Source organism: Etheostoma spectabile, chromosome 21 (genome assembly GCF_008692095.1).
Source record: "Etheostoma spectabile isolate EspeVRDwgs_2016 chromosome 21, UIUC_Espe_1.0, whole genome shotgun sequence".
Lineage (NCBI taxonomy): Eukaryota > Metazoa > Chordata > Actinopteri > Perciformes > Percidae > Etheostoma > Etheostoma spectabile.
The window spans coordinates 16,771,239-16,796,874 of record NC_045753.1 but is presented as its reverse complement, the minus strand read 5'-3'; the positions used below and the strand labels follow the sequence as shown (position 1 = coordinate 16,796,874).

General features: G+C 38.7%; 1 protein-coding gene across 29 annotated transcripts in view; it reads right to left on the bottom strand.

Moving 5' to 3' along the window:
- Positions 1-25,636, bottom strand: part of LOC116671648 (calcium-activated potassium channel subunit alpha-1) — a 95,036-nt gene that overhangs the window by 48,259 nt on the left and 21,141 nt on the right. For all 29 annotated transcript variants that reach the window (XM_032503005.1, XM_032503007.1, XM_032503006.1 and 26 more), the window contains exons 3-5: positions 7,738-7,799; positions 2,010-2,103; positions 1,751-1,862 (exon numbers count right to left, since the gene is read on the bottom strand). In XM_032503005.1, coding sequence (XP_032358896.1) covers positions 1,751-1,862; positions 2,010-2,103; positions 7,738-7,799 — 268 coding nt within the window. The remainder of the gene's footprint in view (positions 1-1,750; positions 1,863-2,009; positions 2,104-7,737; positions 7,800-25,636) is intronic.

Sequence of the window (25,636 nt, the reverse complement as noted above, 5' to 3'; positions counted from 1 at the left end):
ATTATTTGCACATTTTACCTCAATAACAATAAATGAGCAATAATTAATCACAATGTTCTAATTGATCTTTTCTGAAGCCAAAATGTTTCCAGACAATGGACACTGCGTTTCTTTTGGGCACAAGTGGCTCAGTTGACTCAGACTCAAGGTTTAAGTTATCTTCTATTATGCTTTCCAAGTGGCTGACTGGTCCAGGCGAAATCACGTGACTGCGAATGCAGTATAATGTTTCTAAGGAGAAAGTAGGCCTATCAACAGGAAAAAATTATCAAACTTATCGTGATGGGAAAACTTCAGAATTTATTTTTCTAATGGGTCAGCCCTACAGCATGGTCTGTGTAGAAAAGTGAAGCATACGCTTTATCAGAAGAGAAATAAAAGCACTAAATAGCACTAAAGTAGTGCAATAGCCAATGTGCATGCAAATTATTTAAAATAATGTTGAAAACAGGATACAAAATAAGCACATATTTTGAAATGAAGCACACATAAATGTCCACAAGAAAAGACAGAGATTGACCTCATGACAAATCCAGTGGATACAGTGAGTTGGAGATAAAATAAAATAAAATATTGACTCATTTAAGTTTGATTGCAATAGAAATAAATTGACCAATACAAAAGCATTGTTAATAAAAAACCAATAAACTTCAGTGTAATGCAACTAACAATGTCATGGACACTTACACTGATGCCCAAACATAGACCGTTAATATAAAATACGGTCTACGTGCCCAAAACATGACAACACTGTCATACTCACACATGTCCACTAGATGGAGCCAGCAACCAGCATTCGATAGTTATACTTTTATTGTTTTTGCACCATAAATCCCAGTACATTAGCCCAGGAAAAAACACAGGCACGTTATGCAACTGTACCCATCAAGCTGTCATATTGACTAAGAGTGTTCATTGCTGGAGTTGGCTACACAGCAGGTTTGTTCCTAAGCTGACAAGAGAATAAAAACCAGCTAAAAAAACCTGTAATGCAGCAAAAAAGAAGAACCCCCCTTAATCCTGTAATTCCTCACAGACCTCTCCGAGAGATAAGCTTCACACATTTAGCAGATTGACTTCTATTCTAGCGCTCGAGCCCACAACAAAGCCCATTACCTTTTTTATCCTTTCGTGTACTTTTTGAACACAGGATAATTCAATCCGACTGTTATTGCAGGTGTGCTGGAGAGGTAAAGGGCATGTGACACCTGCAGCACAATGCCCACTGCTTACAACACATGGCCAAAGACATGGCACCCGTTATATCTCCTTTTAAATGAACTTGCATAAAGGCACATTTTAAACGGCACACCGGATGACAGCCATACAATATTTGGTAGTGTTGTCATGCAAACAAGCATTAGTTTAATGAGTAAAGCTCATAAAGCTTTTTGAGTCACCATGCTTTTCAGTTTTTTTATGCTGTGCTGTAGCAGTTTTTTTAACTTGATGCGCTATTTCCACTGCATTAGTGAGGTTCATTCAAACTCATGCAATGTCACATTAAATTAATTTCCTGACAAAAAATTTCAAACTTGTATGGCTGATATTGTAGGTGTCTCCATGTAAATGACCACAAACTACTAGAGTTTTTTTTCAGTTTTAGTGACTGGCTGAGATTATGCGTTGCATCCACCAATTGCTGTTAGACTTGTTATATCCACTGGGTGGCAGCACAGCCTCCTGGGACTACAACCCAAAGATCCATAGAACAATGTACAGACTGCACGTGCAATTAGAACCTCCTTACCAAGCCAGCTCCTGTTCAGGTACACCGACACAAACACCGGCGGAACCGTGAAGAAGTCCACTACCGAGTTCACCTCCAGCCAGAACCACAGCTTGTCATTCGCAGCAATGAACTGATGGAAGGGAAGGGTCAAAGGTGAGATTCACAGTTTTCAGGTACCCAGATAAGAGTAAAGATTAACATCTTATATATCTAATATCTAATACATATACTCATATATATTTTTTCTTTAAATGTAGGCAGCTTCAGTTTTACTCACACGGAGGCCAAAGTACAGCAAGAAGAACACGTTGAAAGCCATGTCGATCTGCAACGTGAAGTCTTTGTAGAAGTTCTGACAGGACTCAATATCACTATTAGACAGAGAGAGAAACAAAGTATGTTAATGTCTTAAAAACATTGATGGTCAAGTGAGGAAAGGTTGGTAAAATGCATAGATGTCAAGAGTATAACAAAAAATATAAAAGATGCATTCTTCTTTTCCTTTTTCCATTTTTAAGATTTCCAAAAGAAGAGGAACTTAAGTGTTGAAAAAGTGCAATAGTTGGTATTTTCCAATGGTTCTTCTGTTGAGAAAAGACATGCATTTATTTTCACACAAGCAATAACTTGTCGAGACACCTGATTAACCCTTAAATAACTGCAAAACAATCTGTCATATTCCAGGTGCAAGATCACATCATGAAAACGGTGCCATTTTCCTTTTAGGCCCGCATTTCAGATCTCATAGGCAACAAACATGATGGAAATGCAGAGCCAAGCCAGTAGTTTAAGGGTTAAATGCATGCAGGGTTCATGTCTTCTTTTATGAAATCAGGCAGCCATAGCAAATGCTAGCAATGTAGTGAAGTCTCACCCTCAAAAAGCTTGTATCTGGCACTAAGAATTCAAATAAAGAGAAATAATTAACCAAGTCATCGTGACTGTAACAGGTTAGTAGAATTATGTAATAAAAATTATGACCTGGAAGTTAAAAGATATCCTCTCAAAATAAGATTCACACCTAAAATGAAAACACAGGTTAACTGTACATTCAAAATTAAACAAGGCAGTAGAGAAAGAGTTAAATCACTGAGTGTGCAGCTGTGAACATGTTTGATTGATATACCATTTAAATGAATATTTGAGTGAAACAAAAAATGGAACAGAAGATTTTTATAATGGTTAATTGTATTAGTAATGAATCAGTTAGTTGTTTGCCAAAACAAATATGTACATTCATTTAGGTAGTTTGTTTGAATGCCTCTTTGTCTTCTACCTGCCGGATCCCTAGACTCACATTCACAGCTTGACTGATGCAGACCACATCACTCAACAGCCACGTCCCCCTGTGCTGTTTAATACCATCCGGGTGAAAGCAAATCGCTTTTGTTATGTAAAAAATATCTAATAAACTCTGTTTGATAAATCACTGTCCTCGCGGAGTTGCAATAAAGCAGCATTAAAACATATACCTCAGGGATTATTTTTGAACTGATCGGATGCACAGCAGTGACACTTCGGTCGGTGATGTGACTCAAACCATCCTCACAGCCCTCACACAACCATCATATCTCATCCTTGGTCTAATACAGGCGGTATTTTTTAAATCCTGACCAGCAGACGGTATATTACTCCAGCCAGACTGCATGATTTCAACCCTCAAGTGTAAACTGGACTTGTTCCACTGTATTTGGGTGCATCTAAAAATTATCAACATTTTGTAAATGTTATTGGATTTTATACGTTGGAAAATGGGTAAAGGAGTTTCCCACTATGTATTTTGAGTATGTATCCTAGGGGCTTTATAATTACAAGAAAACCAAAGATCTGTATTTACATTTTGCATCTTCAAATCAAAATAATACACACCCTGTTCATTTCTGAAAGGGACTTCTTGGCCTGCCTTAAAAAGAGATAAGCTATGTAGATCAGTCACTGTGTTCAGCACATCTTGTTCAGTCTATGTTGAGCTGTTGCGGGAGCTGTACTAATAGGAAGTTGTCCTATGCATGCGTGTTACTCTGTAGGCTGGCTGGAGGTGTAGCTCAGTAGTGTTTGACTGTCATTCTGTTATCTTGAATCCTTGATGGTCCATTTGAAGTAAGACAACTTGTTTCCATTCATTCAAACATCCAACAAGCCATTTTACAAAAAGACAACTTTTGGAAAAAAGTGATGCACTTCAACTTTTGTAGGTGTGACCACCCCTGCTGTTGTGCGTTTGTTGTGTGATTCAACTGTGACTCTGCTGACTCTGCAGGTGCTCATTAGTGTAACCTGGAACACCTGAGTGTGTATGAGCTCTGCTCTCTCTGCCTGTCTGCTTACTGCTGCTGTTCCAGCTCGCCCTGTGTCTCCGTTGGTTTGGTTATGTTATATGTGCTTCGTTGGGAGTGTGCCTATGTTCCCACATTTCTAAGGTTTATTTTAAAATTATGCCCTGTGTTCCCACATTTCTTTTTCATAAATGTGTATCAGATTTTATCCCCCTTTCTCCCTATTTGGGGTTAGGGGTTAACCCTAATCCAAAAGAAAAATCTTAGAGATGTGGGACCATTGGGCTGTTGGAATACGAGGGTGACCCCACTTTGTCTGCATTTTACACAAACATATCCATCACTCATGCACAATTACACCAATGACTATACTGACAACCCCACCCCACACATTGATCATCCTTTAAATTGGGCTAATTCGGTTTAGAAATCTTTATCATTGTGTCTCCACCATTTGTAGAGCCGGGTCCTAACACTGGTTATCTGATGATGTAAAGAGAACTGGTTGATGTTTTGCTGGTACTCATTTATGTTTGGCCGCTTTGTCCACCGTTTGTTGTGCAAAAGGGTGGATGAATTTTTAGCATTTTAATATAGTAATTACCAATTTTAAATTCCAAGAAGTTTTATCTAATTTAGAAAGTATTACGCTTACAGCCTATAATACTGTGCAAACATAAACATATATTACCCCATAATTATCATGTTATTATAATATTAATATAACTATATTAACACTATCCAGATATACTGTACATATGGTTATCGTTGAACCCATTTCTAGTTATAACCTTGGTAATTGCATGTTATACATCTGTTACCTTCTTATCACCTTATTACCCCAGTATTACATCTTATTACTGTGATGTATTACCCAGTTATTACTTTGTAATTACAAGTTATTACCAATATATTACCTCTTTATTATCACACTGTTACCCCACTATTACCATGTTATTACCTTGGTGGAATGTAAAGTGCAACCTATTTTTCTGCTATTATTTACCCTAAGAGTTGAGTAACTTAACTGCTATATTCAAATGTCTTGCATCTGAATAATTCCTCAAAAATCACAATAAGATAAGGATAAAAAACAGCCTTTTTTTAAGCATCTCTATGAAAAGTCTTAACGATAGAAAGTTCTGTCCTCATTCGCGGTAATGACACGTCAGCCTGGCAAATCCCCGTCATTGCAGGGTGACAGACCATATAGCGGATGGCAGACCTGCGGTGTTAAATAATTGAGTTCCAGTAGACCTTGTTTGAAAGAGGACTAAGCCTGTTATAGATCACAAACCCTCCCTTCTCTGGTCTCTCCCTCGCTGTCATTTAATTCAGACTCGGATCAAACAAGAGACCTTAATGTTGTCTGATGACATTGCACATGATTTACAACCTTAATGGTAAAAAGGCCTCAAATATAACTTTAACCAGGGTTTTTTTCATTATACAAAATAATTATTTTAAACTCACCTTGATTTAAAGCTTCACTAATAAATAAACGCTAAAACAGATGGACTTTTTAATCAGTAGTTGGTTACGCTGCATTCACACCAAATAAGGCATTGCTGAGTTTAGTGGTAGTGTCACTTAAATGGCCCATATATGTCTATCATGTTCCCCACGGCATTGGGTTTTGCCTGATTGGCGGTTGGTAACGTGATTGGCCACTGAAGCAAGATGTTGGGTTGCATTTCTCCAAAAGTAGATTCTGTTTCAGCCTCTTTTTTGCGGCATCCTCTGCAGTCCCCACGGCCACAACCTACACCCATTACCCACATTCAAATGACTCACAAGACTGGCGTTTTTTGCTACAATTTCTGTTTTGCAGTGGATTCAGACAAAAACGAACCTGAAAAGTCAGTTACTAATGGGACAATAAACTCATCCAAACAAACTAAGACTCTTAATCTATAGTAGATTAACTTTAATTCATAAAACAGTTATATGCCAGGCTGTGGATTTGTCTGCTTGCTGTGGAGTTTGTGTGCCCCCTAGTGGCCAAAGCAATTTATGAATGAAACTTTAACATCAAGGCAAATATTAAACAAGAATAAGAGTATTTAACACCAGCGTTAAATACTCAATTTGTTGAGTACTCAGTGTTGAGGGTTAAGAGTCTTACAAAGGACTACATAAAAGCATAGAGCGCAATGTAAGATCCAACTATGAAATAAAACTCCCTGTGGGACCTAACCGGCTTCTTCATCTCAGCAGATCGTAGCTTGAGTTCTTCTCTATGAATCTAAGTGGGTCTTGCTGTGTTGACGTCTCTCTCTGTGTTGCATCCAGCCAGGTCAGCCTGTCCATCATATGAAAGCCACAGCAGCTTCACAGGACTAATTACAGGAAGGGCTGTATCTGTTACAGCCTCCTGCCACTTAGAAACACGCAAGAGAGCAGCTAACTGACTGCTCGTTGGCTTTAAGTACTGGGCTTGTTGATGTTTCAGGTAGTGAAAAAATACTGTGTAAATAATGGACAAGTGTTACTGTGTAAAAGACCTGGACAAGACAGAATGGAAACTGTGACAAAGAGCCTTGAAGATGAATATTAATACAAGTCATTGAACAGGCACCGCATCATACCTCTTGTGTGTTTATTAATGCCCTTTCTTATGTGTGAAAAGGTTAAAGACAGAGGTTGTAGGTCATCCTTCATAAGGTGAAAAAAGGGTATCTGGCACCACTAAGAGCCCGTTCTGAGAACAGGCCACAGATGGCATTGGTGAGGATGTAACTCTACCTCAGTTTGTCCAGTTAATGAAATGAGATCATGCTCGCAAACCACATCAGGGCAAGCCAAGCCCTCAGCTGTATGCAGTCTTATGAAATAACAAATAACCTGAATGCCGGCCTGCAGGAGCATAAGCCAGATTACACAAGTTTACAGCCCAATTTCTCTTCACTGCCTTAACATTACTCCCAGCGGAGACTCCCTTTGGGCTATAAAAGCTTTTATCCTCTGCTCTACTTCTTAATGGCACATCCTGTCCAAACACCACCAGCCTGCAGTAACAGTACACTGTTGCACATAGAGCTAAAAGGGTTTTCCACTTCCTCCTGTTCGATGAGCGATGGTGATTGGGTTGAACAGGAACTTGAGTCTTTCCTGTCCGTTTGAGAGTCTGAACCTTTCATTACAGAGATTAAGCAAATTTCATCTGTGAGCCCTGGCTGTTCGTCAGCAGAGACTGTGGGTAAGCTCAGAGCAGTTTACCTGGAAGGGGATTAGATAAAAACAGCCAGCAAGTGCGTGCTGTCAAATATAGAGCACAAAGCACTCAATGTAATTAAGGCTAAAACTACAGTATATGCATTATATGAGGATTTAACAGGAACCAGTTAATGACTGAGGTCTCTGAGGCTAATTGAAATCATACATGTTTGATATACATGCAACCTTCCGTTAAACCATGATAATCTTTGTAGCTGAAGCAACATCATTTAAACTGCAGGGTTTTCTAAGACCATAATACATACAGCATAATTGGTCAATTTCTATATTTCTCTAAGACCAAACTGACAACTTGTAACTTGAATAAAGTCACTGCTAGCTTTGATGGACAGCAAGACCAAACACCATGAGATAAACTCAAAGCCAATGCTCAGTTTCTTGATTTCTCAAGTGTTCTGCAGGGGAACATGTTAAACAGCATTCATTGTGACCTGTAAGCCAGAGTAGCATCAATAGTGAAGTGCAATGACCAACATTAAAAAGAATACTTACTCAGAAGAATCTATGAAGTATATAACAAGGGCTCCAATGCTGAGAGCAAATACGAGCACCACCTGGGGGAAAAAAAGAAAAAAGGAGCATTTTACTTAAGTTGTCATGCTACTAATAAATCATCCACTATTTCCTTTCACACAAAAACTAGTTCAGAACTAGACAGTGGATGTTCAATCTTCAGATGCATTACAGAACAATACAGGAAATGGAAAAAGGAGGACACCAGTTTTGTGCATCTGACCTATTTGGCTGGAAATTCTAATTTATTCTGCTATTTCAAGTAATGCGTGGGCAAATTGCTAACTTAAAAAAAAAAACTTTGATAATTAAAATACTTTTTTAAAGGGCACTTTTCAAAACCAAGCTACAAAGTGCTTTACACATAAAACCAGAAAAAATAAATGGATCAGGGAGAAATCAAATAGGACATTTAAAAAGAGAAGCACAGAATATGACAAATGTTATTAAACACGGTACTAATTGATCATTTTAGAGCTGCAACAATAAGCCCATTAATTGATTGGCTGTTTTTTCTTCCGCAAAAAACTCCATTATATCATAGTGATTTCTTTGGGTTTTGGACTGACAGTCAAACAAAACAAAATATTTGAACACTTTAATTCCGGCTCTGTGAAATTAATAATTTTTCAGTATTTTCAGACATTCTAAAGACTAAACAATTAATCAACGAAATACTCAGCACATAAACCAGGGATGAAAATTATCTTTCGTTTGCCAACTTTATACCTGTTGTTCTACAACCTATTTTCTTAGAAGCAGAAACTATTAGACAATCTCAAACTTACAGTGAACAGAGGAGCAAAGGCATTAACAGGCATTACTCATTTGGTGTGTAGCAAATGATTAATGCCTATAAATCAGCATTGACAGACCTTGATAAATCTCGTCAGTCTGTTATAATAGTGTTACATAAACCAAAAAGGAAGAGTGACAGTTTGGAACAACAGTGTCACAAACAGACTCATCAGTTACTGTACATCTGATAAATAAATACGCACAAGCTGGGCTCGTCGTGTAAATAGGCAGCAGAAGAGTGTAAGAAGGGACAGGAACGGCTTCAGCTTTCAAAGACAAGGATTGATGCAGCTGAGTTTTAAGCTTTCGGTGGCCACAGAGGAGCAGCATGATAGTAAAAACCAGGGCATTGCTTTTACTCAGTCACTCTGCCTTTCTGCAGGGGAAGACTGCCACTGAGTAAACCTAAGCCTGGAGTCAGTAGACAGACATTCAGAGCAGACTGGGAGCCAGGTTGCAGGGTAACAAATGTGAGATCCAGAGGTGTTAGTGAACAAAGCAAGAGCTGTCACGGTGATAGCTCTGACACTGAACACCAGGGGTAATCAGACTAAAGTGTTAATACATATAAGTCAGCATATACATATACATACATACATACGCATATACATACATACATACATATATATATATATATATATATATAGAGAGAGAGAGAGAGAGAGAGAGAGAGAAAGAGAGAGAGAGGTGAAGATCAATAGTACGTGTAGGAAAACAACCTGTGCTCTCACCTGACAGCCTCCTGTCACGCAGAATAATACAGTGAAAATTAAAAAGTGACTGCTGTCATGTTGCGTTTGTCTATCCAGAGAAGACATTGGAAGATTAACTGTAATGGAGGGCACAGGACAAAACCTAGGTAGAGCATACTTATTACAAAGTAGGCTACAAAACAACTAAAACCGCAATACAGTTTGACTTTATATATTTCACATTTTTGCAATGCAACACATTTTCTGCCATTTATGTGTAAAAAAAAATCTAGATTTTAATTATTTAGACATCATGTTAATTGTACATCCGCAGATGTCTAAAAGCACACCCACTCACTAATGCTGTTGCAAAATGAGTGTCCTAATTTTTCCTTGTGAAAGTCAGTGCTAATGTAGAGGAGGGTCTGACCCAGACAGCAAAACAAATATTAAACATCCAGAAATACACTACCAGGTTATCTGTGACCCTATCTGGCTTTCATCTATTTAGAAATGGTACAAAGACTGTCATGAACAAGAAACCAATGGGCATCCATAATGAATGAGCTCAGCCTAATTCCATGATGTGAAATTGTATTGTCAACCTGCAACCATTGATGGCTCTGTAATGACAAAAAAAAACACCTGCATGCATTTTTAATCAACCCTTCCTCTTTGAAAGCCAGGAAATCTCTTTGTGCCTCTGACCATCCCAGTTTAGAAACTAGAAACAATGTTCCACCCTAAAAATGCTAATGATTAGGTGACGACAGTAAATAAAACACAAAGGCTGCAACAAAGTGGGGGAAATCGTGACTGGGTTTGCCAACGAGTTGACGGCAGACGGTGCCAGCATTCATCATTCATCTCTGTCAGCAGGTAATGATGCTTCTGTATATTCAGCCACCTTCAGTACAATACAAGGAGGCCCAGTGAGCTCAGATTCACAGAAGGGACTAACCACTGCATGCCAACACTTTTATGTTATTCTTTTCAATGCTGTTGCAAAGAACATTATGAAAAGAAAATCACATTGTAAAAAAGGAAATGTCAAATATTTCAATATTAAAAATAATGATTCCCTGCCAGAAAGGAAATCACTTTAAAAAACAGTTTCTTCAACTATGAGTTGAAGAAATTGTAGGAGATTAAAAAAGTCTCAGGTCTGTCAAAGTAGGTCAAGTTCGAGTCAATTCTCAAGTTGGTCAGAGAAAGTCAAGTCAAGTCTCAAGTCACTTATTTTTATTTCATTATTTATTTGGAAGTCCAAGTCAACTCACAAGTTATTTGAGACAAGTCAGAGTAAATTCAAGTCCAAGTCAGAGTATAATCTAAAGTCTATCAGAGCAAGTTATTTAAAGCAAGTCTCAAGTTAATAAAAAAAAGGCTCAAGTCATCCAAGACAAGTCAAATCTCAAGTCCTTGAGGACAAGTCGCAGCAAAGTCTTCAAATGTAAAATATTAAAACCAAACAGGATTTCAACATTTTCCTTAAATAACTGTGTTGTGTTTTTTAAGGTCAATAGTTGAGGGACAAAGCATCGTGGGTATGTACTACTGATCATTAAGTCCTTTGAGGCAAATTGTGAGTTTGGGTAACACGCATGAATTGACTTGCTGCCATCCTTAAGCTGAATAGTGCAGTTACAGACTGTGAGATGAACTGCAACATAAGTGGAAATCCATTTTTCCTCTTCAGATTTTTTTTTCATAACTTAAAAGGAGTTTAAAGGCAGTGTAAATTCTTAGTTTTTATCAAAAGATACATTTTCTCTGACATGAAAATGTATTTATTCAGTTCAAGAATTCTAGTGAATTTCTAGAAAGCATGTTTCCCTCCATGAAAAACTACAGGAGAGCCTTTGCTTGAGAGTTTTAAGTCTCAAAATAAGTCTTTAATGAGTCAATCGATCTTCATCCACTTATCCGGTATTGAGTCGCGGGGGCAGCAGCTCCAGCAGGGGACCACAAACGTCCCTTTCCGAGCCACATCAACTAGCTCCAACTGGGGGGGGATCCCGGGCCAGGTTGGAGATATAATCTCTCCACCTAGTCCTGGGTCTTCCCCGGGGCCTCCTCCCATCTGGATGTGCCTGGAACACCTCCCTAGGGAGGGGCCCAGGAGGCATCCTTACCAGATGCCCGAACCACCTCAATTGGCTCCTTTTGACACGAAGGAGCAGCGGCTCTACTCCGAGCTCCTCTCGGATGACTGTGCTTCTCACCCTAACTCTAAGGGAGATGCCAGTCACCCTCCTGAGGAAACCCATTTTGGCCGCTTTTACCCTGGATCTTGTTCTTTCGGACATGACCCAATGTCTGGAGGAGGCCCCTGTCCTATGGACTTTCAACTCACACCTCCGGCGGAGCTTTTCGTGCATCCCTGGGGAGGCTGGGGGCATTGAACCTGAGTGGACAATGTTCAAAGTTTCCATTGCTGAAGCTGCAGTGGGAAACTGTGGTCTTAGGGTCTTAGGTGCCCCAAGGGGCAGTAACCCACAAACACCCTGGTACACACCGGTGGTCAGGGAAGCCGTACGACTGAAGGAGTCTTTTTGGGATATGTTATTCAGGAGGACTCCGGAGGCAGTTGCAAGGTACCCGAAGGGCTGCGGCCTCCAATGGAAACCAATGGAGTGCCTTCTTCAGGTAGGGAATGAGTCCTTACCCCCAAGTGAAGGTTGTCCTTGTTTTTTTTCTTTTTTTTCTTTTTTCAAAAGTCTGACTTATGTCTCAAGTCTACAGCTCTTATTGAAGAGGAAAACTAAAACGGGAACACAATCTTTAAGATCACAAAAAGTTCAAAAACAATGCTGGCTGAAAACAACTAACTATTTTTTTAGAATTCCTAAGGTTCAGCTGTGAAGAGTTGGAAATAGTTATCTAAAACTGTTTTTTATATATAAAATATCAATATAAAAATATAAAAAACGATATCTAACAACTTTGTGAAAGCATTTGAAATCATATATTTAAAAAAATAACTTCTAGGTCCAATTTCACAACAGATTACAATGCCACCACTGATCCTGTCTATGATGCACAGTATGTCTCGTCCCTGCAGAGTGCACCAGCAGGTCTCAAGCATTCAGAAGTCAACCTACAAACATCAGAGAACCCACTCATGCTCCTCCACTCTTCCTGGAGTGTGACTCACCATCATCCAGCATGAATAACCTGCCAAAGTAACGGGAACTTTGCTTGGGCAGAATAATCTCTTTTTTGTGGGAAGCGAGTTCAAAGTCCAAGGTGAACTCTATGATAAATCAAAATAAAATGATTCTCTTCATCTTTTTCAAGTAGGGAAAGAAACAGAGTTTGACTTAGAGACAAATTATATATTTTGGACATAGAAAAGTTAAGACTGGTTTAAAATGATTTAAGACCTAGAACACAACACTTGAGCAAATTTAAGACTTTTTAAGGCCTAAGATTTTGATTTTGAAATGTTAGACTTTTTAAGACCTCGCTTGAACCTTGTGTATTGTGGTCTAGTTAAAAAATTGTATCCGATGAGGGCTCACTTAGATTCAGGTACAGTAGAAACATGTTTTACAAATTCTGCAGTGGGAGGTTGTGTTATTCGGTGAGCTGCTACAATATCTAAAAACAGGATTCAGAAGAACCAGGGGTCAGTTTGTTCCCTTTAAAGCCTGCGGTCACAGAGCTCTCATTCGTGAGATGCCAGAGATGTGCGTGTGCAGTCAACAAACCGTCTTCGTTTTGTTAAACCCTGTGTCTTCCCATGGGTCACGTTCAGTTCATGCATCTCACCTTTTAACGTTGTGCATGTTCATAGGAGCCAGTGCCTGGCCTGGTGTTCCTTATGGGTGACTGTCTGACCCTCACCTGCTTTCAAAATAAAATAACCTCAAAAAATACAGTTCAGCACAATAGAGGAGCAATAAAAAAAAACAATGTGCCATTCATAAGCTGAATAGTGCAATTACAGACTGTGATATGAATTCCAACATAAGGGAACATCACTTTTCCTTTTTCAGATTTCTTTTTGAGAGCTAGAAAACAAGTTTTCAGTGACAGAGTGATTCAAACTATCTGTTCCAATCAATAGAGACATTTTCTCTTGCATGTAAATGTATTTATTCAGTTCATGAATTTTAATTCTAGTCTGCAGCATGTTTCCCTCAGGACTAAACACTGTAATTGTTAATTCTTTATATTGTTTTTTTTTTTGATTGGCTGTGAATCATCTTGCAATGATACAACTCAACACACTCATTAACCACAAAATCCATTTATTTAGTGATGCTAAGTGTGGTTTAGAGCAGCTGTAAATGTGTGATGGGCCTTGAACTGTTATAGATACCTTGGTTATCATGACTGTCCACGTTAACTAGACTTTGTTTACATTTCTCCTGGTCAGTTTATCCTTTGCCCAGGGTGATAACAGCAAATTAGCAAATTTACAACAGCCATAAACGTGATAGACGGCAACCTTGATCAACACAGACACAGAATGAACATTATGATATTTACTGTTGAACTCCGGCTCTTTTGCAGCTGACAGGACATCTGTAACCGCTGATGTGACTTATTTCTTTTTTTATTTAAAGGTATTTTTATTGTTTTAATATTTTAAAGTATTTTCTGCTGAAGCACTAGGATGGATGATGACCTCATTACGACCTTTTGATACTTTGAGGTTGACAACTGTTTGGATACTACTTTGTATTTGGAGCACTTAAGAGTACACACAGAGCGTTTGTCAGACTTGAAATAGGGCTACACAATAATAGCTTTATGGCTAAACTAATCATCCTGATAATATTGCTAGATTTCAGTCGATGAATGTCAATCAGAATTATTAATTTTTGCTACTAGGGTAAACAGTTACCTAATGGCCTTTTTTTTCTGTATTAATTTTGTGGCTGTTTTGAACCACCTTAAAGTTGCATGTGTCAATAAATTTACATGAACATTATCATGTAAAATGTTAATATATAGTTAAAAATATTCTTGATGCTGACCTCAGTCCTGTTTGTTAACACAGCATCAAAACAGGCCCAACATTTAAATTATGATCTGTTAACATAACTTAAATAACAAACATTTTCATAACTAAACTGTTGAACTGAGAAAGGGGAGAGAGAGGATGGAATGACATGCAGCAAAGGGCCGCAGGTCGGAGTCAAACCCGGACCCTCTGTGTCAAGGAGTAAACCCCTATGTATGGGCGCCCGGTCTGCCAAAGGAGCTATCCGGGCACCCAAATTGTTCAATTACAAATGCAAGTATAACGTCTACAAGTAAATTAAATGGTTTAAGAAAGTCAGATTGGGCCTTGAAGAGATAACTGCATCCTGTTCAGCTCAGACCTGCATTCACTGGCTGAGTCTGCATGTGCCCCAAAGCACAACATGCATACTAATGGCCTCTTGGGTGGTTCTCCTGAGGCCTGGCACACCTCCTCAAGCATGATCTTAGTATAACCAAGTATAGCATGTGTTTTATGAGCAGCCGACAGCCTCATCTGCCTGACCAAGAAATTATAATGAAAGAGTCCAAATTACAGCTGTTCTGTGTTTGATAAGGTCGCAGGCAGGAAAGACAAACATATATACACAGTTTAAAAGGTCAAAACCAAAACATTTCAAAAAGCAATGGCAAGAAACCTTTGGGATTGAGCGTGATTGGGGATCAGACTCAAGGAGAAAGCATCATCATGCTACTCATTTTTTAGGTGTTCAGTATGCGCTGTAAATAAAAATAATTATGATTTTTTTGTAGATTACTTTATCTGAGTGACATGCAACTTTGATCCATGCTAATATTACTTATATAGATTACACTTACACTTAGAGAAAATAATGAAAATAAGGCCTGAGTGGGCTGTCTTCATTAGTTTTATCAGAGGAGAAAGCTTTATACACAGAACTGTATTGAGACGCATAAAGGCATCAACGAAAAGCCTACTCTCTGTTTGGCAGAAAGTGTCACATTACTCATCACAAGATAAGATAACAATCAGATTGCATAATTACGCAGTCACTGACAAGAGCAGCGGAAGGACGATAAATATTATATAATCCCTAGACGTGTGTGTGTGGTAATAAAGTAGCTCATCATATCATTCTGATCATGCCCAAGCTGTTTTATCAATCTAGTGATTCGGGACTAAGGCGAAGCAAAAGGTTCGATGTGTCAGAGACATTAGACTGATTACTGAAAGACTGTGTTTGTTGGCTCATAACTAGAGAAAGAAAGATAGCACAAAAAACCTCAAGCTATGGCACTGAGCTTGAAAAATAAGGACATTAAGGTAATCTTTTGTTCTCTTAACTTTTTTGCTTTTTATGCCTTTACTGGCTCATGTGCCATTTTTAATTATCATTTTGGCAGTGTTAAAAAAAAAAAAAAAAAAACACAAATCAAAGGAGATCATGTTCAGCAAGAACACATATAGAGCAGAGTGTGAAACTCTTTCCTCTGGCAGTTGAAGTAATTACACAAACACAGTTGATGTGCTTAAGAAAATCAGTCAGATTTATAATAACACTGCATTGCTGTGGTCTCTTCCCCCTTTCTGTCAAGGTATTGGGTAATACAGGTAGACTGATCTAACATGTGACCAATCAGAGAGCAAGAATAAACAAATACGTTGCATCGGCATCCTTCTGGTCCACCAGCGCGGGAATGTCGCCACAGAGACGCCAGACTCCACAACTAGGGTGTACTGAGAAATACAGAGAGCTTTCCGTAGTGGTGTAGGCCTAATCAGCGTTGTGTGAACTTGTTTGGCAAGGGCTTGAATGTAACGGATGTTCATTTAACTTCCACACTCTAGCTTTCACGTCTATTAAAACCACATGCTGCCAGAGAAAAATAAATAATAGAAATAAACAACACTGGAGATTATACTGTTGGTCGACTTTTCTATCCAGGAACAAACCACTGACAAACCACAAACCTCAGGGGATGAATCTCTTTTGCATTTAACCCAACAAGTCTAACATTATTTAATCAGTAACTACAAAGTAATTAAACCCCCCCTGAAAATTGTATACTCATTTTTCTGCCGTACACTTTATTGATTAAGTGCAATGAAGTGTACTGTATCTGTTTCCCATCTAACCACACCCATCACAGATGCTGAATGGGGTCAGACTTCAGACACACTTGAAAGTTCTAACTAATAAAGATAGTGATAGCCGGGTTTTATGCTACTCTTTAAAAAGATAAAAGAGGAACAATAAAAATAAAGGGCAACTTGTCGGATAAAATAATACAGCATATCCTTGTAATGGCCACTTAAATAAATGCAAGCACATTTTCCTGAAAGTGTAAAGAACTTTGTACTGTAAAGACAGCATTTCTACTGTTTACCTGCCAACTGTTGCTAGGCAAAATAAAATAATCTACTACACTATCACTCAGATAAGTTTCCAGAGTTGTAAAATCCTCCTTCATGCTATTATAAACCTCTATGCAGTGTGTTGGTATCTGATAAACAGATAGTGACATCTATTGATAGAACATTCTGAGCTTCAGCAAATAATTATTGTGAAACATGAAAAAAGGTTACTAGAAAGGAATTTTGTCACTCCCATCATTATTTTTTGTCTTACCTCAATGCGAAGGATAACCATGCTATACGTTTTGGCAATTTGGGTAGCTTTGGGGGATGTAAACAGGAAGTATAATGTTGCCTGGAGTTCTGGAGATATAAAGAGTCCATGGGGATTTATGGATGTGTATTCAGGATGAACATAATACAATAGAAATAATAATATCCTCAGAAAGTGTAAGTCACACTTAGAAATGGGCGATAGAAACGATATGCAATATAAACGATAAAAAATTGGCCTACAATACAGATTTTAATTATCGCAATAATGATTGTTGCAATCTACCCGCACAATTTAGAGACAATTCATTATATAACATACACTTAGAATCTTGGCAGCTGGCGTTTGCAGATGTACTTCCCCGCGGAACATCAGCCGCGCGTGTGTGTGTGTGTACAAGTGTGCTCAAATGCGTTACATTAGGCTGCAGGTTAGAAACTTTTTGAAATCTGTATTTAGTTTACATCTTTGCCTAATACTGAAAGTAATAGTAGAGGCAGTGTCTGTTCCTTACCTAAAAAGACACCAGATGTTCCTGTTCTCTGCATCTTGGGTGGAATTTAAGAACCAAGGACTTAAACTAACTAAGTTTAGGGCTGCAATGGATATCGCAATATGGATTGTAGGCCATATCGCCCATCCCTAGTCACACTGAATCTATGTATAGCGTGTCTGTTTAACTGAGTTATGAGTCCAAGAATGAATATTCCTTTAATACAAAATTGCAGCAATCGGGCACTAATGGTACCATATTTGCCTCAAGCTGTGTGGCACAGCAATTGCTGCATTGTTCACCTTGTGCATGACAAGATATTAGAATATAACACACAGTATTAATAGAAAAGTAATTTTAAAACAAACTTGATATAATTTAACTCAACTGAACAATTCCTCTTTTTCCTAGTAAAACCCTTACAGACAGAATGAATGTTACATTAAGGCTTGTGTTGCATCATTCAGAATATTCCTCTGGATGAGTACAGTCTATTGTGCAGACAGTACAGTAACCCTAAGCCCAGCTTCATCAATGGCTTTCCTTTTGTGCGTGCAACTTTCATATTTGAGAGCAAAACCAGTGGTTTAAGGGATTTCTCTCTCATCTTGTCAATAAAAGCAGATTATTTCTTTGTCTACCAGGTCTCCTGTGGAGCTGCATGCAGCTGCTTCCGCATCATTAGGGATCACTACCAGCATTACGCCAGCTCCAAAGGGATAGACCAGCTATTCAGTAATAACATCATCACTCACAAAGTGGATGTATCCTCCTTTTCAGGGAACCAACAGCAGAATTGATCTAAAATTGGAAATGTATGTCTTGTCTGACATTTAAGAGACCTTTATTAATAAAAGCCTCTGACCTACAGCCATACTACCATGACCCTCTGATTTGATTTATTTATGGATCTACTGAACAGAACACATTAAATCCAAAAGGTCGTCACGTTAAAGTGGGAAAACTTAGTTCAAACGGGGTCCAAAGATCTTAAAGACTGATAAAAACAAACAATGAACGCCTAAAAAAGGAGGAGCATGGGGATGCTTTCCCCTCGAGTCTGAGCTCAATCCCTCTGAGGATCTTTTACATCAAGGTGTCTTGCCATTGCTAGAATACATGTCAAAGCTGCCAATCACTTACTGTATGTAACCGCTACAACTTCCGCCCTGTTTTTTTTATTTGATTCTTAATGTGCCCTCACGGCCCCTGATTTATACAGTTGATAGAGCATAAACAATACTTGCCACTGTGTAATCTTTGAGTATTGTGTTTGGTAATTGTGGGAGGCAGTAGAAAAATGGTTCCCATAAAGCAGTTCCTGATAGCTAATTAGAAGTTTTCATTCCTGCTAGAAGACACAGAGCCTGCCTGGAGCTGCAGCAAAGTATCGCAACATTACAGCTGTAATTTGCAGAGGGACCAAAAACCAGGAAGTTAACAGACGCCTACGCAGACTTCAGCAGGAAAGACAAATGTTGCACACCAGGGATCAAGCCAGTAAGGAAAGTAAAATATGTATATTATACTTATTTAATATAATACACATATACTAAGAGTATACTTTGAGACAACATATGTGCTTCTTTCTTTTGCCTTTACCTTTTCCAAACACTTCTCCAAGCCCACTATCTATTTAAATACCCTCCGGTCCTACTTTAGGATTTGCACATTTCTTTAACAGACATGTTAAGTGAATTTAAGCTAGGTAAATATTATAAGATAAGAGCTAAAATACTGTTTCTTTTTTATATTCAATCATGTGTTGCTCCTTCTTTCAATCATTATCATATATTCTAAACACACATCGTCAGAGAGAGCGTATGTTGATGACATTATAATTATTAACTCTGTTTTAGCAAACACACTCTGGTGTTGAAAACGCAGGTCAAAAATAACCGGTGAACTTTCCCAACAGCTGCTGTCCAAATTACAGTATGTGGCAGCTTGATGCACATTGATTTATGACTTTATATAAATAATACCTTCTCTGAATGTGGCATGCAACATGACTGCAACTGTGAGAAATCTGACTTAATCATATACTTTTGTAGTACATGTAAAAAAAACAAAAAAAAACAGCCATATTCCTTTCTTGTTGCAGAGGACGCAGCAAAGGAAAATGACTGTTGTTGTTGACTATAAAACAGTATACTCCTGATAATTAAGGTGTGCCTGGGGAAGTGCCTGCAGGGCCTCTATAGCCACTCACACTTCCTGATTCACTCCTTACCCCAACATTAACACACCGAGCTCTAACGAGTGCCCGCTCAGTGAACTGGTATAATAAACTCCTGCAGGTTTCTGTCAAGAATCCAAAAATGAAGACAAAACTGGGCAGACTGGGGAATAGGTTCAGGAGTTTGTGAGTGCGTGACTAGATTAAAAAAACATGAACATGCCTGCTGTGCTGATGATATATGTGTTGTTTATTTCCTAAAAACTACATTTCTATGTTTACAGCAGCAAGAGAAAGGTAGAAAAGTGGAGTAAGGCCACGAAACCAGTTAGTCACAGGGCTCGACATAGGAATCCTGACTCGTGTTGTAGGTACGATGGGGGGGGGGGGGGGGGGGGGGGGGGGGGGGGGGGGGGTTAATTGCAGAATTTCAGAGGGACACTTTAGATCTCCTTTAAACTGTGTATACACTATTGTGAAATTGGTGAGCAACCTTTTTCCTGTTTGGATGAATAATTCATGTCACTGTCCAAATTATTGTACAAACTAGGGCATGCTCACCAAGTTTGTTTGGAGTTTGAGCAGAGTCTCTTTTAAACATATCTTCATCCTCCCACTGACAAAATATCTAACCCAGCAGCATGAAAGGGGACAAAAAGGTACGGTACTCTGAGTCACTAATTGAGTAACTTACTGTGAGTAAACATTCAAACCAACTTTTAATTCTCCGTTTTCCTTCCAACATTTGGGGGATGACATTTTTCCAAGTGGTTTGGTCTTCTAGACGCAGTGGGGGGATACTTACACAGCCTGCTGCAAATTATACTGAGATGTGCAAATATTCTGAATACTACTGGCTGCTTTAGTCATATTACACTGGACTGGTGCTATTAAAGCTCACTGCAGAAAACAAAGTTAAACTGTGTGAAAAATAACTGCTGCATTGTTGCATATTTGTATTTCCTGCCATTTTCACTACTACTGTCTTTGAGTGTTTTCTTAGTCGGCTACTATTAAGACATTTCACTGTTTCTCTCCCTCACTCACTGTATGGACCTGGCAAGGCTCTCTGTCTCTCAGACGTGAAATTTCAGACACACATTTCAGTGATAAATATGGTGCATCAGCTATTTGTATAAATTTGTATTCCTCTGTTCCTATATCTTGCACTTCTTAACAGGAACCTTAAAACCCATATTACAGGAAAACGAAGGTGCAATACAAATACAAATAGAATTATTTTATCATAATTAGCAGTAGTATTACTGCAGTAGTAGCTTTATTAGCATATGTTTTATTAAATTAAATTAGTAAGTAAGTAAGTTTAAACGGTGATCATATGTCAAAGAATATATACACATTTACATTTAGCCAGATAAAAAATATAAATAAAAATAATGGCGGTTAGAGCGCTTAGAAACTGGATCCTCCTTTAAACCCTTGGCAGCTACACACAATTCTCAGTTTGTGTTTCACGTTGTATAGGTTGCACTGTAACTACCCGCGGCCTGAAACCTGATCCTCTATTTGTTTGACATCGGTCACTGAATGTTGAGTGATCTGATCCTCTCTGAGCTGTGAAAACAATGCTGCTATCTTTGAACATTTTGGGTCAAGCCTTGTAAAACATCGCTCTCGGTCTTGCTCAAATTAAAAGTCTATTTGGGATTCAGCTTTCCTTTTTTGTATCTCTTTCGTGTGACAGGAATTGATCCAAAACTGTCATTAGAGCGTCATCTTCTGTTCTGTTGTAAATAAGAGACTTATAATTACTAAAGTTTACAACATTATCAAGCTATTAAAATACCCATATTCAAAATATGCAGCATAGAAGCTCAAATCCCACAGTGGCTAATCCATGATTTACGCCATCCTGGAAGCAGCCCAACAACACTCACAGTGAGGTGTAAAGAGCTTAGGATGGAAGGGGATGGATGTGTGTCCCCCAGCCACTGGCTGTCGGTCTCAGCTGAAATATGAGGTTGTAACTCACTTGCTTCAGAGTCTTGAAAGCAAGAGAAAGAATCTGACAAATAAGGAAACCTGACACAAAAATGTAATAAAAGAAAATAGATGTTTTTGTCTAAGCAATGACTCACCTCTCTGGCATCTCTTCAGAGAGGAGGGGTTCCTAACACACACACACAGAGAGAGAGAGAGAGAGAGAGAGAGAGAGAGAGAGAGAGAGAGAGAGAGAGAGAGAGAAACTCTGCCCTACTCGGACAATGGACATGGAAATTCCTGTCGTGTTAAAATGTAAATCATGTTCTGCATCTGGGAAGCTGGACATACTATAACTGTACCAGCCGCATGTATTTTTAAGGGTGGAGGTGCTGCGGGATGCATGAGGTGTGAGCTCAGCAGCAGGTGGAGAATGTTTCTGAGATATTAACGCATACAATTGGATTCATATTTTGCAATCTGACACAATTTGGTTGCAAATAACAGCACAGAGCAAAGGGCTGTACTTACAAAGTTAGAACTTGTCTTGTGACCAGTTTGCAACATCTATTATAACCTCCTCTTATAACCTATATATTAATTTTCTCCAAGTGGCTGTGTTAATTAAAGTGAACTTGCCAAAGGAAAGTCTATTTAATGTAATGTGCCAGCTGCAACAACCAGGAGTTAACCTCATTTAAACCTCCTTTATATCTGCCTTTCCTGTAAGAGGAAAGGTAAGATGTTGATGAGTTTTGAAGACTATGTGTCAGCAGCACTGGCCAGGTCATTGTGTAACTAATGATTGGTAATGAAATTGGGGGAACCAAATTATAGAAATTACTATTATTAATTATAGAAATGACAGGTAGTTGAGGATGTATTATCATAATACTGCTCATAAATTGGATTTTTGAAACTGTGAAGATTATCACAAAATTTTCTCTCCAATTTTGTTTTTTGTTTTATTGCAGAGGGCAAATATTAATGACGTTATAAATCTACACGGACTCCAGACACCATCAAAAAGCTAACCAGTATTAGAATGAACTAACCCTAACCTGCATGAACTCAGCTTAGATCTTTAAGATTTCTTGAAAAGACCAGATTGGTTTAAACCAATTGTCAGCAGGAAAAGGGTATGTCTCGGGCTGCATTAAAGCACTGACAAGCACAGATCACAAGGCCCTTTTGGGACATATAGCTCAGAAAGGCATTGTGTTCATAAAAAGAGAAAAACTGGACATAAAAATGCTAAATAGGTTGCTGATATGCACCAAGGTCTATCTAAAAAAGGTAAAAACAGGACTAAGAGTCCCTTAGGCACAATGGTGCTTTATAATGTTTACCATGTTCACCATCTTAGTTTAGTGTGTTAGGATGATGACATTTGGTAATTGGCACTGTCACTAGTACTGTTTATGAGAAAGTTTGACCTGATGATGGTACAAGATGAAACGGCAAAACTCAACCTGAGGGCGCCGTGGATAGCTGTACCAACCAACATTGCTATTCATCCATTTAAATAATAAAAAAAAATAACACTTATAAGCCCTTTTTTGTGAAAAAAACAGCTCCAAATCTCTTCTCATTGAGTCCTTTTGTGTGTAACTAGGTTTTTAAGTTTACATTTTCTGGATAATTATTTCAGCTATTTCAAATCAACTGGTTTCATGTTTTAAATCAAGTGTAATTTTTATTGATTTTAGTGCACTGATCTGCCTTATTCTTTCTTGCATCAAGATACAAACCCTAATTTCTCGAAAATTCTTGAAACAAGTTGAATTCCATTGGAAAGACGTTGAGATATTCTTACTGCACCTGCAGATTTTTGCAAATGGCTTCAGAAATTTTCTTTTATAAGAAGCAATTATAGACAGAAATGACCTAATACGATGTTCTTTGTTTGGACTAGGGCAGTCTCACATGGCATTGTTTCCGTCTGCAAGGCTCTGACAAAACAGGCCTGGCAGCTGCTGCCACCCGAAAATAGCGGCAGACTTAGAGGCAGGCAGAGAGCCTCCGTGACGCTTCCACGTTGTTCACTCTGTTGCACTGGGCGCGGTGAAAGTAACACACGATCCCGCTGGCACCAGAGTCCACAGGTGGCAAACAGCCTCCTGTCTCTGTCACAAGGCCAGGGGCACGTTGGTAGAATATATGTTACATACAACAACAACACTGACATCCTAATCTGAAACCAAGAGTCAAGTGGGAATGTCAAGAAAAGGGCACGCACACGCACACACATGTTATATATGTGTATATATTTATACACACAGTATATATACACACCAAACTTTGGTTCGATTCGGTTCTTGATTTTTGACCCACGATTCAATACAAACCAAATCTCAATTCCATTTTTTTTTTGGGGGGGGGGGGGGGGGGGAGTTGTAATACAACATTTTTTTTCTGCCACATCGTTTTGTAATTGACTAAATGCCAGTTTGCAACACAGTAACAGATACCTTGTTTATTGATATTAACTGATTTTAATAATCCAACACAAAGATTCTATTGTACCTTAAAATAATGTTTCCAAAATCGTTTCAGTGGTTCATTAACTTGTTGGAATGAGACATAAGAATATTGGTAACAATTCCCCTCCCAACCTGCAGGGGGGAACAAAAAAGAAAAGTGCTTTGGTGCCTGCTGTAAAGGTGCTGGTTGACAAGTAGCTATTGCTAATGTAATTCTTGGTGGGTATAGTAAGATTACGACACCATCCAACATGCTAATTTATTGTTAGCATGTTTTTTTTGACCATGGTTAACAACTCTGGGCTAACCCACAAATTCATCAGTAACGTTAACTGTATAGACAGACAAATAATCTAATGGTAATTTAGCTAGCTGGCACACCTCTGTCTTTGGTCTCCTGGCGCTGCGAGGCCTCAGTCAGGATTGAAGCTGACAACAGCCCCGAGGACACATCCATTCTACAGTCAGTCCTCAACCAGACACCCAAGTCAAACAGCGACCACTCAAAACGTTAGCTACGAGAGGATAACTCGGGAGTTGGAAGGGGTGTGTCGCGATTCTCCTTTCTCCCATTGCAACACAGATTTGTGGAGCTGAATGTCGCGATATTATATATATATATATATATATATATATATATATATACACACAAACACACAACACACACACACATACACACACCCACACACACAACATACATACACATATACACACACGCATACATATATATATATATATATATAATATTATATATATATATATTATATATATATATATATTATATTTTTGTGTGTGTGTGTGTGTGTGTGTGTGTGTGTGGTTGTGGTAGGGTGTGTGTGTGTGTGTGTGTTGTTTGAGTCCTCTCAGCTGAACACTGGAAAATGTGTGATAACAAAGAAGCACTAAGCTAAATTCTCAGTGCTGTAAAGGACAAGTGCTTCCATCACTTCTGAATGGCACATTTGATATTTTTGCTGCTGCAGTGCAGCAAGTTTGCTCTTTCTCCCTCTCTTTTTTTCCACTCTCATCAGACAAAAAGCTTTTCCATGTAGTGGTACAATTGCTGCTGCTCACCAAGTCTCTCAGAGGAGGAGGAGGTGAGTTTGTCCGCCTGATGAAAGTGCCCTTCTGGCCCACCTATAATTTCATTCAGAGCTCCTTTCTTCCCTTGAGGCTGCTCCTGAGCGACATCAAATCTAGACAGCGGTTAGGACCGAAGATGACTCTTTCACCCTGTCATCTAATAGGACGTTTTCAACATGTTGACCCCTGTAATCCTAGACAACTCTGCAGCACTTTTCCTTTGGCAACTGGTAATATTGAGCAAGAGGTGACATCCCAGACACCTTTTGCACACTGTTTAACCTATAAAAGGTTTGGGATTGGGCAAAAAAACTGCCATCAAAGCCTCCTCTACGCTGTTTCCCTCTGCATCCTTGATCTTTTTCTGAAAGAACTCGTGTCTTTTGTGTGTTTTGGTAGACGCAATGAATCATACAGATGGGGATCAGGAAACACACTCGGGTGGCTATTGCTACACAAAGAGAGTGTCTGTTTCAGAAACTTAGAAGAATGGTTGGATGCAGACACTGTTTAAAGATCATACAAAACTATGCATTTTAGGAAACAATTTTCAAACATTTTGCATCAATAATTGCACCTCTTCTTCTCAGAGTCATTACGCAGTCAAATCAAAATGCACATAT